General features: G+C 39.1%; 1 protein-coding gene across 3 annotated transcripts in view; it reads right to left on the bottom strand.

Moving 5' to 3' along the window:
• Nucleotides 1–499: 499 nt before the first annotated feature.
• Nucleotides 500–15,338, bottom strand: part of DAW1 (dynein assembly factor with WD repeats 1) — a 54,037-nt gene continuing 39,198 nt past the window's right edge. For all 3 annotated transcript variants that reach the window (XM_089780852.1, XM_006119885.5, XM_089780851.1), the window contains 5 exons: nucleotides 10,619–10,721; nucleotides 7,971–8,085; nucleotides 5,343–5,419; nucleotides 1,802–1,964; nucleotides 500–917 (listed from right to left, as the gene is read on the bottom strand). In XM_089780852.1, the coding sequence (XP_089636978.1) occupies nucleotides 883–917; nucleotides 1,802–1,964; nucleotides 5,343–5,419; nucleotides 7,971–8,085; nucleotides 10,619–10,721 (493 nt within the window). In that variant the 3' untranslated portion in view covers nucleotides 500–882. The remainder of the gene's footprint in view (nucleotides 918–1,801; nucleotides 1,965–5,342; nucleotides 5,420–7,970; nucleotides 8,086–10,618; nucleotides 10,722–15,338) is intronic.

A 15,338-nucleotide genomic window follows, 5' to 3' on the forward strand; every position in this document is an offset into this window, starting at 1 on the left:
CACACAGATACTCTCTCTCTCTCTCTCTCTCTCTCTTTCTTCTGTTAGACTGGGAAGAAAAAGTGCATTGGCGCTGCAACTGCTTTAAAGCTTCCGAGCTGCACACAGATACGCACAAATCCCCTTCATTTGATTCTTTCCCCCTCCCACACAGACATTCTCTCTCCCCTCCTGCTTTCATGATTGTGATTCTGCCCTCCTTACCTCTTCCCAGATTCAATTACTGCTGACTGAACTTGTCCAGCTAAATCACACTCTCTGCTGCCTCTCCTCTCTCATAGAAAGAGCAGCTTTTCTGGGAGATAGGGGGCAGGAGAGAGGGAGACATCACCAGCGGTTCTTCACCCACCTATCCCCCTGCAGATGAAAAGGAGAATAAAAAAAAAAGGGATTTTTTTATATGCAGTGTGTTCCATAGTTAGTAATAGCAATGTAAGTTGTGAACAATGACTACTGCCTAGTTTTTTTCCCAAATAGCCAAGAATGTTGCACTACAATTAATACAAACTTAGAACTTTAGCAAAACATTTTATTACATACAAAAAAATTAATGCAGTGTAGAAACACAGGAAACATGCAAATAATGCTCCTTTACATGTTTTATCATATCATGATGCTACTTTTATTACAAACGTCATAAAAAAAAACCAAACCACAGCCAGACAAAACATGCAGCTAACCTAAAGTATTAGTGCTAATGATACAGCTAACTAGCTGACTTTTGCAGTCCAAAGAATCAAACCTGTCAAGGTCCAAGGAACTCCTTTACTTATGCGAGACTGAAAACTGGCAGAAGGCAAAAGGTAAACAGAGTTCTGAAAGACTGCTGATTTTTTACTACTCTTGTGATGCTGATCAAGTTGAGCCATACCTCTTCTTCAGTCAGCGCCATATCCTACAGGTGTTATCCTTGCTCCCTAGTAATAAACACATATTATGGAGGATTACTTTTATACCTTATCCTTCTTAATTAATACTTGAATTATTAGCCTGAAGGCAGATCTGTGCAAGAACACTTTTTGGTTTGTGTCTACAAATAGCTATTGAAGCATTCTGCAGGTGCAGTACTATATATGGCTCCTGCCCTCCTACCCCCCATGTTCTCAGATTGTGGCTCCTCTGGCCAGTCAGCTGGGGACCACAGCTGCTCCAGCCAGCCAACGTCCTATTCCCAAAGCCATGGACCACAGCTGCTCTGGCTGCCCTAGGACTGCTGCCCAGAACTGCCATAGAAGTCACTGGTATGGCTGACCCACAGCCCAGAGCAGCCAGCCCTGAGGTTAGCCACACTGGTCCCTGCAGAAGTCAGGAAGGTTGAGGAATGTCAGGAATCTGTGACCTCCATGATAGACTCAGAGACCTCTTCATGCCTTATTCTTGCTTCAAGATCCCCCGTTTTAAAGTGGATCAAGCTTGCACAGAAAACAGCTTGAGATGCACACAGTTCAGTCCCATTACAGAGATTCTCTGCATCCTCCCCATCTCCCACTCACCCCCCCCCCATGTGTGCAGTGCATCAACCGGACTGGGTCACTATTTTGTGATTAGTACATGCTCACCAAAAAGGTGGCAGGACTTAGCCTAAAGCTTTGTCCATGCCTGCATTCAAATTTGATCATAACAGCATGAAACAAAGCCAAAGTTCTTAAGTGTATTTCTCTTTCCCTCTGGGCTATGTGTTGGGAATCACTGGTGCTCTCAATATGCATGAGATGGCCCCAGGACACTTTTTTTAAGTTTCAAAACATAAAACATTAAATATACAAATATTTTAAAATCTCAGATTTGACATCTTAGTTACCTGTAATGATGATATCACCTTTGTAATTGAAAGCACATGAGAATATCTCATCAGTGTGTCCCTCTAGTATTTGAATGCACTGTCCTGTCTGAGGGTCCCAAAGTCGAGCTGTTTTATCAGAGCTAGCTGTTAGGATACGACTACCTTGAGGATTGAAGCAGATCTTTAAAAATAATGACAAGAAAAGTGACACCAGTTAGCATTCCAGCCTACATTACTAGAAGGGAGGACTAGCTCAGTGGTTTGAGCATTGGCCTACTAAGCCCAGAGTTGTGAGTTCAATCCTTGAGGGGGCCATTTAGAGATCTGGGGCCAGAGATGGTACTTGGGCCTGTTGTGAGGGCAGGGGATGGACTCAATGACCTCTCAAGGTCCCTTTCAGCTCTATGAGATAGGTATATCTCCATACATAGAAGAGAAAGCATGAGTCAGTGGTTAGCACATGGAACCAGAACCAGCAGCTCCATTCCTGATATAAAATTAAGGCACAATCCAACAATTAGATCAATAGTGGCAGACCCTTGCCTCTGGGAACGTGTGCAGTTACAAGGTCTAGCCACACAGAGACAATTATAAGATCAGGACCTTGGATAATAACTCCCCAAAATACTAACTGCTCTGACATTATATGCATGTTATTTACATGCTGTAGCTTTCACTGCATGTACATGTATATGTGAGAATGTTCTATGTGAAATGAGGTAATTCCCTGTAACAGTTAAAGGTCATTTACTTCACATGATATAGTTTGTTAAACGTACATTGTGTACACTGTAGGTTTGCATACATCTTTAAATCCTCACACACAGTTTAAGGAGTATAACCTCACTATAGTGTGTTTATTGCACCATTTAAAAAGTCATCACACAGACTAACGGAATTACTGATGGGTAACAGTGCCTAACGTATCCTGCCTCTTCCCTCTCTCCAAAAACATGAACCTTCAAAACAAGAGACTCCCCAAATTATCACAGCTTTCCATGCAATGCAAAGTCACAGCAGCCTTTCAATATGCCCAAAAGGCAAATTCTGGCTCCTACGAAGGGAAGCTAGAACTAAAATTAGGGTCTTTGAAGGAGAATTCTCTGCCATTGGTTCCTTCTCTTTTAAACCTAAAGGAACAAAGTATTGCACAGTACATAAGTAAGGTAAGGACTGGGACAGAGTGTGGTCACAGAAGACCCCTTGGGGGTGATTTCCAGAGTGCTGGCCACTTGCCTTCCTGCTCTCTAAGGCTTCTCACCACTCAGTCCTGACAGGCCAAATCCCTGGACTCCCCCCCAGGCAAGGCACCAAGCTAAGATCACTGCTCCTCTCTTCCCCCTCCCTCCCGCTGAGAAGTAGTGCAGACACTGAATCTCTTCAGGTCCAAGGAAAATACAGTTTAGGGCCCAGCTTCCTGGGATACCACTCCCCAAATGGGATCAGAACCCTAAATGAATTATTTAGATAAGTCCCCTTTAGCAATTAAATGGGGAATATACACTCATAGCTCCCTCCCCCCGGTAATAATTATTTACGCTGGGCTTGATAGACAATAAAAGTGATTTTATTAAGTACAAGCAGTAGGATTTAAGTGGTAATAAGTGAGAACAGGCAGAACAAAGTAAATTACAAATTCAAAATAACAGAAAACGCTTAGCTAATTCTACACTGAAACTTCAGTACAAACTTGTTACAAACACATTAATAACTCACCCCAAAGCTGATTCTTTTCTAGCTAAGCCTTCCAAACCAGGATTGTTCCTCACCTTGGGGTCTTTGGTTCCACCCCTCGGGTCCATCCAGCCAGCCAAAATAAAACCTGCTAGCTTCCTATTGTTTCTAAAGATTCCTCCTGGGTATAAATTCTGTTTCTACATTCCACCCTTCCAATTGAGGTGAACATGTGATTACCTCAGCCCAACCACTTAAGGACAAAAGGCTATTTGAATATGGTTGCCCAGGCACTAGCAACACCCTTGATGGCTTTCCATTTACACATTTAAAATCATAACGCATTCCATACTCCATATGTCTAATTTTACACACAAGAATGATACATACATCAAAATAAGGTAAACAGAGACAGTGGATTAAGACATTAAGATTAATAGGTTACATGAAGCAATTTGTCAAAAGCATCTTTGAGTTATGTATATTTGTGTCCATAAATCAATTTCATAAAGCAGGGGTGGGGATCCATCAAAAGCATCCCCTTTCTTAATCCAATTCTCTCTCACTACAGGATTTTAATAATCAAATGACTGTAGGGAAATAGTACAGCACAGAAGTCTGTCCCTTTAAGGTTCTATAGAGCAAGGGAGCAGAAATCTCTGGTCTAAGAAGCCCAGAAGTCAGCTAATGGAAAGCAGCTAATCCAGCTAAGCAGCAGTTAATGATTGGCTCCAATTCCCAGATGAAAGATACATGTGAGGATCTAGGTCTGTTTGAGAGAGGGCCAGGAGACAGAAACAGGTAGAACAGTGTTTCTCAAACTGTGCTCTGCGGAGCTCCAGGGCTCCACGAGACATCTCCAGGGGCTCCACAAGGTTGACAAACTGGAAACATCAGTAGGTACAACACATACAATCAGTGGGCCGCTGGGGCTCCACATAAAGTTTTACGCATGTAAAGGGCTCTGGAGCCCAAAAAGTTTGAGAACCACTGAGGTAGAACATAGAAACAGGTCCTGTCCTCATCCTGAGAGTATAGGAGGGCTGTGAACTTGAAGTAATGGATAGCAAAGGACTCTGCAGTATTGATCCAGGTCAGGACTATCACTTTTGTTACTTGTCCATATTTCTATGTGTAAAAGAAAAATAAAAGCACCTGTTCTGATGACTAAAAACAGAGTTGGGTGTGGCTGATTGTTTTGTCCCCATACTGGTGGAAAATCCCACCAGATGACAAACACCACAACTTTTTTTCCCCCCCAAGAACTATTCTCATTCCTAAAAGATAATACTTCAAGCCTGGAATTCAAGCCTGGAAATCACCAAACAACTGAAGTGTCATGGGCTTGAACACTAGTTTGAGTGATCATGAATAAATGATTCACTTGAAGAACGAGCAAGAATTGCAATAATTAAATCACAATCATTGCATTTGGGGTAAAATTTCAAAAGCACCTAAATGATTTAGGAGCTGTCATTCTATTTTCAAAATTGACTTGGATACCTGACTTTCAAAGAGGCATTGCATCCTAAGTGAATATGTTCTTTGGAAAATGGGGCTTAGGCACTTTGAAAATTTGATCTGTTTTGTGTTTCACCTTCAAGACATGGTCCCTATATTCCCTTCACCCAGCTGCACAGAGGAATAAAACACAGCCAGGAAGGATTAAAGACCCCTAAATTGGCAAAAACAGGGAAGCAGGTTGCGTGAGCCATGCTCCCCATCCCAACAAGGAACTGGAAAGTTTTGGAAGACTGCATCACCAACAGGCTATAAAAATCCATACTTACATTTAATTGTGAAGCTTATGCCAATTAAATATAATAATAATTGCTGGTAAGTATGTTGTTACTTAGAAATGAAAAATAAATACCTCACAGCTCACCTTAGAAATTTCACCTCCATGACCTTCCAGTTTTGCAATACATTTTTTTGTTTCAGCATTGTAAACTCTTGCTGATCCTGTATAAAAGAAAAGCCATTTGTGACTTTCATTTAAACCATTTGAAACTATTTCTATAATATAAAGTGTTTACATTCATTGGCAGGTAAAGGCCCTCAGCCTGGACCCACTGAAGTCAAAGGAAATTTTGTCACTGACTTCACTGGAAGCAGAAGAAAGTCCCGTATTAGGAATAACTAAGTTAAGGCCTGATTCTTCAAACACAAACATAAGTAACTTTTTTCACATGAGGAAATTCACAGACTCCCGTGCATGTGTTCAGAACTAAGGATGTGAAGTATTGTGTAAATGACTAATCAAGAAGTTGATGCATTGTTGTATTGACTATTCAATTAGTCTATAGGGCGGCACTGCCCCTTTGAAACTCTGTGATGGCATTTCAAAGGGGCAGCACCACATAGAGCGGGATCAGCTGGGGACTCCCCAGCTGACTCTGGGCTCCACGCAGCACTGCCATTTTGAAATGCCGCAGCGGCATTTCAAAGGGGCAGCGCTGCACAGCTGATCTTGGGCTCCGCACAGCACTGGGAGTCCCCAGCTAATCCTGGGCTCCCAACAGTGCTGCCCCTTTGAAATGCCACAGTGGTGTTTCAAAGGGGTTGTGCTGCACAGTTGATCCCGGACTCCTCGCTGCGCTGCAAGGAGCCCGGGGTCAGCTGGGTACTCCAGCTGACCCTGGTCTCCATGTGGCGTTTCAAAGGGGCAGTGCTGTGCTGAGTCCAGGATCAGCTGTGCAGCGCTGCCACTTTGAAATGCTACTGTGGCGTTTCAAAAGGGCAGTGCAGTGCAGAGCCCAGGTTTCCTCCACCCCACCCCTTCACATTGCCTCTGATACAGGCAGCAAGGGAGAGAAGCGACTAGTCAACTATCCTGTCGACTATCCGATAAGCATTTGCTTATCAGATAGTTGACTAGTCCATAACATCCCTATTCAGAACTGGGTCAATGCGGTGGTTGCCTGTAAAAAGTAATACCTAAATTTAAGTACATGATGATATTTGAAATCATCAGGTTTTCCCATATACATGGAGTAGGTTAGGAAATACCTGCAATATGGTAAAAAAAAATTATTTGTAATGGCTTCCACTGTACAACTTCTGAATATATACCCACAATTTGTATATACCTTTTGCATCTTTGTGCAATCAAATACTGCATGTTTGCTAGTATTTTGTCCAATCTGCTAAGTGTCCCAAGAGATAGGGCTTGTAAAAGCTTACACTGTCACAAAGTGTTCATAAATTACATTACAAATTACATAAATTACTTCCTAACATAAGAACTACCCAAATCAGATCAGACCAATGCTCTGAAATCCTGTCCCTGGCAGTGGCTGGTACCAAACGCATTAGAGGATGATGTAAAATACTCAGGGTATGTCTACTCAGAAAGTTATTTCGAAATAACAGCCATTATTTCGAAATAACTTTCCTAGCATCTACACAAGCCAACTGCTATTTCAAAATTAATTTGAAATAGCGGAGGGCTTATTTCAAAATTAATTTGAAATAGCGGAGGGCTTATTTCAAAATTGATAACCTCATTTCACGAGGAATAGCACCAGTTTCAAAATTGCTATTTCGAAATAAGCGCTGTGTAGATGCTTATTTCGAAATGGGGGCCTCTAGCCCTTCCTAGGGTGCCCTGCTGACCGCCTGGGCCACAAGGTAACTTCTGACCTGATGCTCTACTAGAACCAGTTCCAGTTGGCCTTAAATACAATTCAGCATCCAATCAGCATCCAAAAAGCTATTTCAAAATGCATTTTGTGCGTAGACGCGTTATTTTGAAATAAGATATTTCAAAATAATGCTGTAGTGTAGACATACCCTCACATAATAAACAAACATTCAATAACATATGCCATCATTAATATGTGCTCATACTGAAACTAAAAAACAAGGAGACAGGAATACAGCAAACTATTAGACTAATGAAAAATATGAACCATGCAAAACACCTGAAATGTTATAGTCTGCATATGCAGTCTAAATGAGAGAGAAAATCTGTGCCTATTTAAAACTACACAAGAAACAATTTTATTATCAGGATAGCTAATGTGCAATCTGCTGAACACAATCATGAAACTAAATTGTTTACTTCACCCCCTCATCGTTATGTATTTTCACTACATATTAGAAAGCCATAGTAATAGTTTCATTTTTATGCATCTAACTAGCTTTTGTTTAAACCCAAATTTGAGCCACTCATATCTAATTTAATCCAAAAGGCTCTCGTGCACTTTCAACCACAAGAGAATTTATTTCCCTAGATAGCTTGAGGTTAACTGGACAAAATGCAAAAATCTAAAAATGCAAATCTAAAAAATTTTAACTCTGGGAGAAATCTTTTTACCTAAAAACATCTTAATCCAGATATTATTCTAGCCCAGGCTTTCGCATTTGTCCAAGTAGCACCCAGCACAGAAGGAGAGGGAAAAGCCAAAGCAATTTTTATGCTACAACTGCACTCTTCTGCTCCTGGGGTCATTGAGAGGCCTAAACTGCCAGTATATGAAAACATAGTGCAAGACCTGATCAATTCACCTACCATCGGCTGAGGAAGTTGCAATACGCTGTCCAGTATAATCAAAACATACATCTAATACTTCATCATCATGACCTGTTAAAGTTGCCACACGTGTCCCGGTCACAGCATTCCATAGCTGCATGTGAATAAAAAGCAATAAATACAACCTTATCCAAGTAATTACAGACAATCATAAGCAATCATACTATTTATTTGTACTTGAGTTGATGCAATATTGATTTGACTGATGCAACTCTGGCATATATATGCACTGATTTAGTGTCTAACCAAATGTAATACATTTATTAAGGGATTAGTGCATTACTCCCCTGGATTTAAACCAGGGAATAGCCAGTGTAATGCATGTCTGATAAATGTTGTGCTTCATTTATATTAGTTTAATGTGGTATTACTTAAGCAGAATTATTTACTGAAATCCACAAAAAGGTTCCAGTGTATAAATTGATACGTTTCACTATCCATAGTTAGATGTTTACTGAATGATATGTACTAATTAAATAATATTTCATTTACATAGCGTGCATTCTTATACCAAAGACCTGTGAGTAAACATCAGTGAAAGTTCACTGAAAAGAATTCCAAAAACTGTCAGAAAAGAATGAGAGAGAATCCAAATGTGAGGAAACAATCAAATTTCATCTGAAATGCTATAATCTGCATATGCAGCCTTAATATGAGAGAGAGAGAGAGAGAGAAAATCCATGGTTACTTACAGCTAATGAAGAGACAATTTTATTATCAAGGTAGCTAATGTGCAATCTGTTGAACACAATGTGCAAGATCTGGTAAGTTAATCTAACTAATTTAGTATCAGAAGGGTAGCCAGGTTAGTCTGTAACTTTACAAACGAGCAGTCCTGTGGCACCTGAGAGACTAACAAAATATGTAGTACCAGGGACTTTTGTGGGTAAAACTCACTTCATCCGATGAGTTGGAGTAAAAATAACAGAAACCAAGATATATGTAACAGCAAAAGAAGTACCTGTCAATTGTAGGACTCATGTTAATGAAGCTAATTAAGTGACTGGATGTCTCTCTCACAGCTTTTGATGTGAAAATGTGGATGTTAAATGCAGGGAAAACTGGCTTTGTAATGCACCAACCAGTTAATGTCTTTGTTTAGGCCCAGGGTAACAGTGTCAAATCTGTAGATGAATTCCAGTTCTGCAGTCTCTCTCTCTCTCTCTCTGTAATTTGGTGGTAAAATTCATTTGTAGAAGAACTGCTACTTTTAAATCCATAAGTGAGTGACCAGGTTAAGTTAAAATATTCCCCTACAGGTATATGTGTGTGTTACTGTTTCTGATGTCTGATTTGTGTCCATTGATCTTTTGTTATCAAGACTGTCCAGACTGCTCAATATATATGACAGAGGGGCATTGCTGGCACTTTATGGCTTATATCATATTAGAGAATGTGCCGTTTTATAAGCCCCTAATGTTATGGCTTATGTGGTTGGGTCCAGTGATGGTGTCACTTCAACAGATTTGTGGACAGAGCTGGCAATGGGAGTCTATTGCCGGGATAAGTTCCTGAGTAAGTGTATCTGAGGTGTGATCTGTGACTACCGGAAATAAATTTGCTTCAGGTGGGGGGTTGTCTGTAGACGAGGATCATTTTCTAGATTAGGTTGCAGATTGTCAATGATGTGCTGGAGGGCTTTAAGTTGGGGGCTATAGGTGATGACAAGTGGTATTCTGTTATTTTTCTTGTGGGCTTGTCTTGAAGTAGTTGACTTCTAGATACTTATCTGGCTTTGTCAATCTGTTTCCTCTCTTCCCCAGATGGGTATTTAAGTTTTAAGAATGCTTGATAAAGATCTTGCAGGTGTTTGTCTCTGTCCGTGGGATTAGAGCAAATATTTTAAGGCTTGGCTGTAGAGAATGGATCATGTGATATGTCCTGGATGGAAGCTAAAGCATTTAAGTAAGAATAGTGGTCAGCAGGTTCTCAGTATAGGGAGATATTTATGTGACCACCATTATTTATACTGTAGTATCAAGGAAGTGGATCTCTTGTGTGTACTAGTCCAGGCTGGGGTTGATAGTGGGGTGGAAATTGTTGAAAACCGTGTGGAATTCTTCAAGGATCTCCTTCCCGTGGGTCCATATAATGAAGATGTCATCACTGTAGCGTGAGTACCCAGATGGCCCACAATATGCCAACATTTTTATAGCTGACTTCGAACAATGTTTCCTCAGCTCCCATGCCCTAACACCCTTCCTCTACTAAAGCTGCATTAATGACACCTTCATCATATGAACTCACTATATATTTTTGTTAGTCTCTAAGGTGCCACAGGACTGCATGTTGTTTCTAACTAAATTAAAGAGTCTCAGAGGGGTCCAAGGCCTGTACCACAAAACAATCCTTTTTCTCTTTTTCAAACAAATTACAGAAAATTAGCTATAATGGAGTACCACGTCCTGCCTTCCAGTTTAGCTATACTAGGTGATTGCTAAAAACCAGCAGTCAGTGAAATGGTTCATTATACAAAATGCATTCTGAGTAAGTTACATTTTGCAGCCATAACAAGGAGTACAGGAATGTATTGTGTCCTAAATGAAATCTAACAATGAAATGTTTGTTGTGTTACATCAATAGCGACAGACTATACAGGAGGTTTTGTAGAGATCCAATTATCTTACCATGCAAGTTTTATCCATCGATCCTGTAACAATTAGAGAGCAGTCCCAGTTGAATTGTGCACTACTAATCTCTGCCCGGTGACCTATTAAAGTATGCAACTTCCTGCCAAAAGAGAATTAAAATTCATATTTGTGCATCCGCATCAAACTAAGATGTATATAAAGGTATATAACTATAAGTAAGCTAGTATGATAATATAGTTAATGGGCCAAATCCTTTCTGCTTTGTCCACTAGAGTCATTGAAACTCCTGGTGTTTGGTGAATACAGCTTGGCTGACACTGTCTAAAACAGAGTGAAGCTGGTTCAGCACTCTAGTGGCAGATCAGCACCTATTTCCATTATCTTACACCAAAAATGGCTAAGACTACCATGGAAAAAAGTCCTGTTTGTATTTTCTCCTTTAAAGTCTTTGACATGAATTTAGAGCTAGTAAATTATAACAGATTCTCATTACTGTACACTGACTGATGTCTTCAATTTATCCACAGTGCAAATAGAGCCCAGCCAGTAATAGAAAGTTTCTCCTCACTGCTCTGCAAACCTGTCTCAGAGACCTTGAATGAAGTAGCTCCATAAGAATGAAGTAGACTCTATAAGTAGAGAACTTAAGCACATGCTTAACTTTAAGCACTTGGTTAAGCTCCATTAAAGTTAAGGGAGTAAAAAAAAGTTAAGAATATATTTAACTATTTGATGAATTGGGACTAAATTGAGAGATTTCAAACTCTGAATAATCCTGAGCTTCTCTGTTGAATCTACCAAAAAAGGAGACTTTTAGTGAAATGGATATGCCTGTTATAAATTCAAGTGTAACCCGCTTGCTCTTTTCACAATGGACACATCATTGTTTCAATTTTTTGTCACTTGTAACCAGGACTGGATTCTAGCTGGTGAATTATTGGTAAAGGATTCCATGTCCCATTACCAGTCCTCTGTGCCATTAAGTTTTTCTGTTTATGTCATTCTATAATATGCTCTGGTTCAATAAATGAGCTTCAGAAGAAAGGTCACATCAAGAGTTAAGTGAACCCCCTTGATAAAATGATATCTGTTATTTTTAAAAATGTTTAATCAAAATAGCTGTAATGTTCAAAATATATAGAATTGTGAAAGGAACACAACATAATTGTGTAAATACATTTAATATGGTCACTGTCACTTTCATGTCTCCAAACATAATTTTTTACATGTTTCAAATTCACCATTTTAATTAACAAACTAAATGTAATTCCCAGCCAATGACATTCCCAAAGAAGGAAACAAAAATCTACCAAATCCCAGAGCCATCTAACACCAAAATGTGCACAACTATGGACCCAACTGTGGAAAAAAACATTTAAATCATTGTTAGTTTGCCAGTATAATGAGTGCAAAATCAGGATCTATAAAATACTCCACTCTATTTTGTTACCTACCAACTCTGTGTTCTTGGAGAATCGAGGCATATTATTTATGGAAGATCCCCAACCCCACTGCGGGGTCTCTGCTTAAAATAAAGCCAAAACAATAAAAAGGCAGAGGGAGACCCACCTAAACCCCTCTGGACAAGGATGATAGGATTAAGGAAATAGCTATAGCCTCATCTGCATAGAAGATAGGACAGAAAGACATCTCCATTCTGAATGGAAAACAGAACTTTCAAAGTAAGAGCCACACTGAACTGAGGGATACAGAAAGCAGGAAAGCATTGCCTGGTAGGAAATTTCTGTTCTAGATGCTAATGAACCCATGTCTACTCATGCCCATATGTAATTATCAGACCAATTTTAGTAATAAATCCTCTACTGATATCCAAAATATTGAAATGGCCTAATTTATGAGCTCCCTCAAAAGAATAACACCCATAACCAGGAATGATCAGTCTCTAGCCTAAACAAAACATCTTTAGAATACTCCCTTGAACCATCTGCTTACTTATAAACCAATCTAGTATGCCCTTGAACTATATTGGTTCCCTGCAAAATACCTTACCCTTCCTCAAGTAAAGTGTTCTGATGCCTGGACTTAAAAGCTGCATCAGTTCCATTGGGCCTTCTCCTCTCTGATCATACTGGGGGTCCTACTCTGCCTGTCTCCAACACTCTGGACCCATAGCTACCATCACCATCTGGGAAGCCTGATCAGTTCAAGCTTCATGGAGTGGTGAGATCTTTCTTCTCTCTCTCTCTCTCTCTCTCTCTCTCTTCCCCTGCCCCCTCAAATATAGCCTCCTGACTGACACTGCCTTATATGATTAGTTCTGGTTTGCTAGCCCTAATGTTCATAGTCAGATTTTAAGTTAGATTTAATATTGCAACCATTTTGTTTGGCTCACCTAGGGTTGCCATATGGTTTCAACAAAAATACTGGACACACATGACATTACATCACAATCTACATTACATCTTATTTAGAAAATACCAGACATTTATATTTTCTCATTTATATTTTCTTAATTTGTTTCCTGAACAAAGAGCTCAAATACTAGACTGTCCGGTTCAAAACCAGACACCTGGCAACTCTAGGCTCACCTTGTATGGTAAGCCTTACTATCTAAATATAACTTCCATTGTTAAGGTGGTTGCTTTTCTCTCTTTTCCTCTCTGTCTCCTCCTCAGGGATGTTGTTTTGGTTACCTCATTCACTCTACAACAATGCTCCTTGCACCTAAGCTAAAGATCTCTGTATTGCCCAAAAATCCTGTGGGGTTTGCTCAGCAAGTAGGTTACTAGCATAACTGTTGTGGTGTGGAAGTGGGGAGAGGGAGATGCTGAATCTGAGGTATATGAGAGTGACAGCTTAAAGTGTTATTTAACCCAGCCCACTGAACCCAAGAGTACATGAGGGTCCAGCCTACTGAGTCCGGGGATATATAAGGGGTCAGCTTGTGAGTGCTGATTTACCAGTCCTCTCAAATGTGCTCTGGCAGTGGGTGTGAGTGTGCGTGTTCATCGGATTCTAAGGTGGGAAGAACCCAGCCCTGAGGAACCTAGTTCCTGTAGGAGAGCTCCACTAGGAAAGAACTGGCAGAAGGGAGAAGTAAAGCTCCATATGAGAACACAAGTTACACAAGCAGCACACTGATAGAATTATTAACCTCCCCCATATGAGTAACCCTAATAAATGAGTATACCCCAGAGTAACGGACAAAACTGGTAATAATTTAGATTCTGTTCTTATTAAATGGACAACTATTATAGTGGCTCAAAACATGTTAAGTGCAGCACTCATTATTTAATCAAATACATAAAACTGGCAGCACTAGTTATCTATTAAACAGCACTGTTGAATTTTGAGCTGACTAATTAGTCATCAATGCCCATTCTAGATTAATGGGGGCTATAAAGCACTAAGTCCTGGAATAGATTTATCGATAAATATATTAGAGTGGCTGTAAATTAAGAGATATATCACATTATTGTTAATAGAAAACAGCTACAGATTTAACAACAAATCAAGTTAATGCCCAGACAAGCAAAAAAATTATCCAAGTAATTCAGAATACTGTACTCATTTTTTTAAAAATGATTAGACAAAAAATAGGCCTAAATGAAAGGTTCACAATAGCAAATCTTCGGAGTAATTGAATCACATTTTGTTTACTACAACAAAAGAAACCTATTATATTGGTGTCTCTGTAATAGATTACTCTATTTATTTCCTAATTATGCATTTCCTGTTTTGTTGTGATTATGCTGACCTTTTTATAATAACTAAATGGTGGTAAGTACTTTGGTTTTGTGAACATCATTTGTACTATTTGTACTATTGTTATTTTATTATGCAGCATCCAAAAATCCCAATCCCTCTCTTTACAAACACAGAGGAGAATGGTCATTGCTGCAAACTGCTTTATACATATCCAGATGGGATGGATATGTAATACATCAATATACTAGATTCATAAATAGCAGAATGTTTGAACATATTTAACATAAACAGTAATTGGTCAGTAATTCAATTAGGAAATATCTATATAATAATCAGAGTTGGAGAAATACCATGAAAAAAAATGTCTTTCAAATTTATAAACAGTTAAGCTTCACTCATGGACTAGCCTACTTTGTGCTCATCTTCTATGAAAATTAGAGCATCATTTACTGCGCAAATGCTCATGGACAGTTCATTTTAAGCTTGGATGCTCAAGTATTCACACCAAGAAATGGTATATTTTTGTATGATTATTAACATAGCAGTTGCACAATGATTTCATAGTCCCTCACTAAACTCAAGTTACAGATAGTTATATAAGCCAACAAATTTCTCACTGTACCCTTCTCCGGTAAGTCTAGCTGGCTGAAATGTTTTTGCATTGAAACTCTTTTGATGAAAAATGGGTTTGCATTTTTTCCACAAAAAATGAAAACTTTTTCAGTAAAAAACCTTTAAGTTTTCCTAAGGACTTTCATTTTCAGAACAAAATTTCAGCTTTTGTTTTTAAAAAATATTTTTAACCAAAATAGTAATTTTTATTTTGGTTTAAATTTTTGTTAGAAAGCCTGTATTAAAAAACAAAAAAGCTTTGACATTTCTCATAAGAAATATTTCGCATTTTTCAACTCACTTTAAGCAGGACAATGCACACAAGTACATGTGTCTGACTATGATGAGAGAAAAATAATTTAATTACAATTTTTATTTTTTTCCTAGGACTCTTTCCATGGAAAAGGGCTATGGAGACCAATAATACTGGTTTAACATTTTCTAAAGCTCCCTAATCCTGTTTATCTGCTGTGGC

Source organism: Pelodiscus sinensis, chromosome 10, assembly GCF_052426305.1.
Source record: "Pelodiscus sinensis isolate ZL-2025 chromosome 10, ASM5242630v1, whole genome shotgun sequence".
NCBI classification, from domain to species: domain Eukaryota; kingdom Metazoa; phylum Chordata; order Testudines; family Trionychidae; genus Pelodiscus; species Pelodiscus sinensis.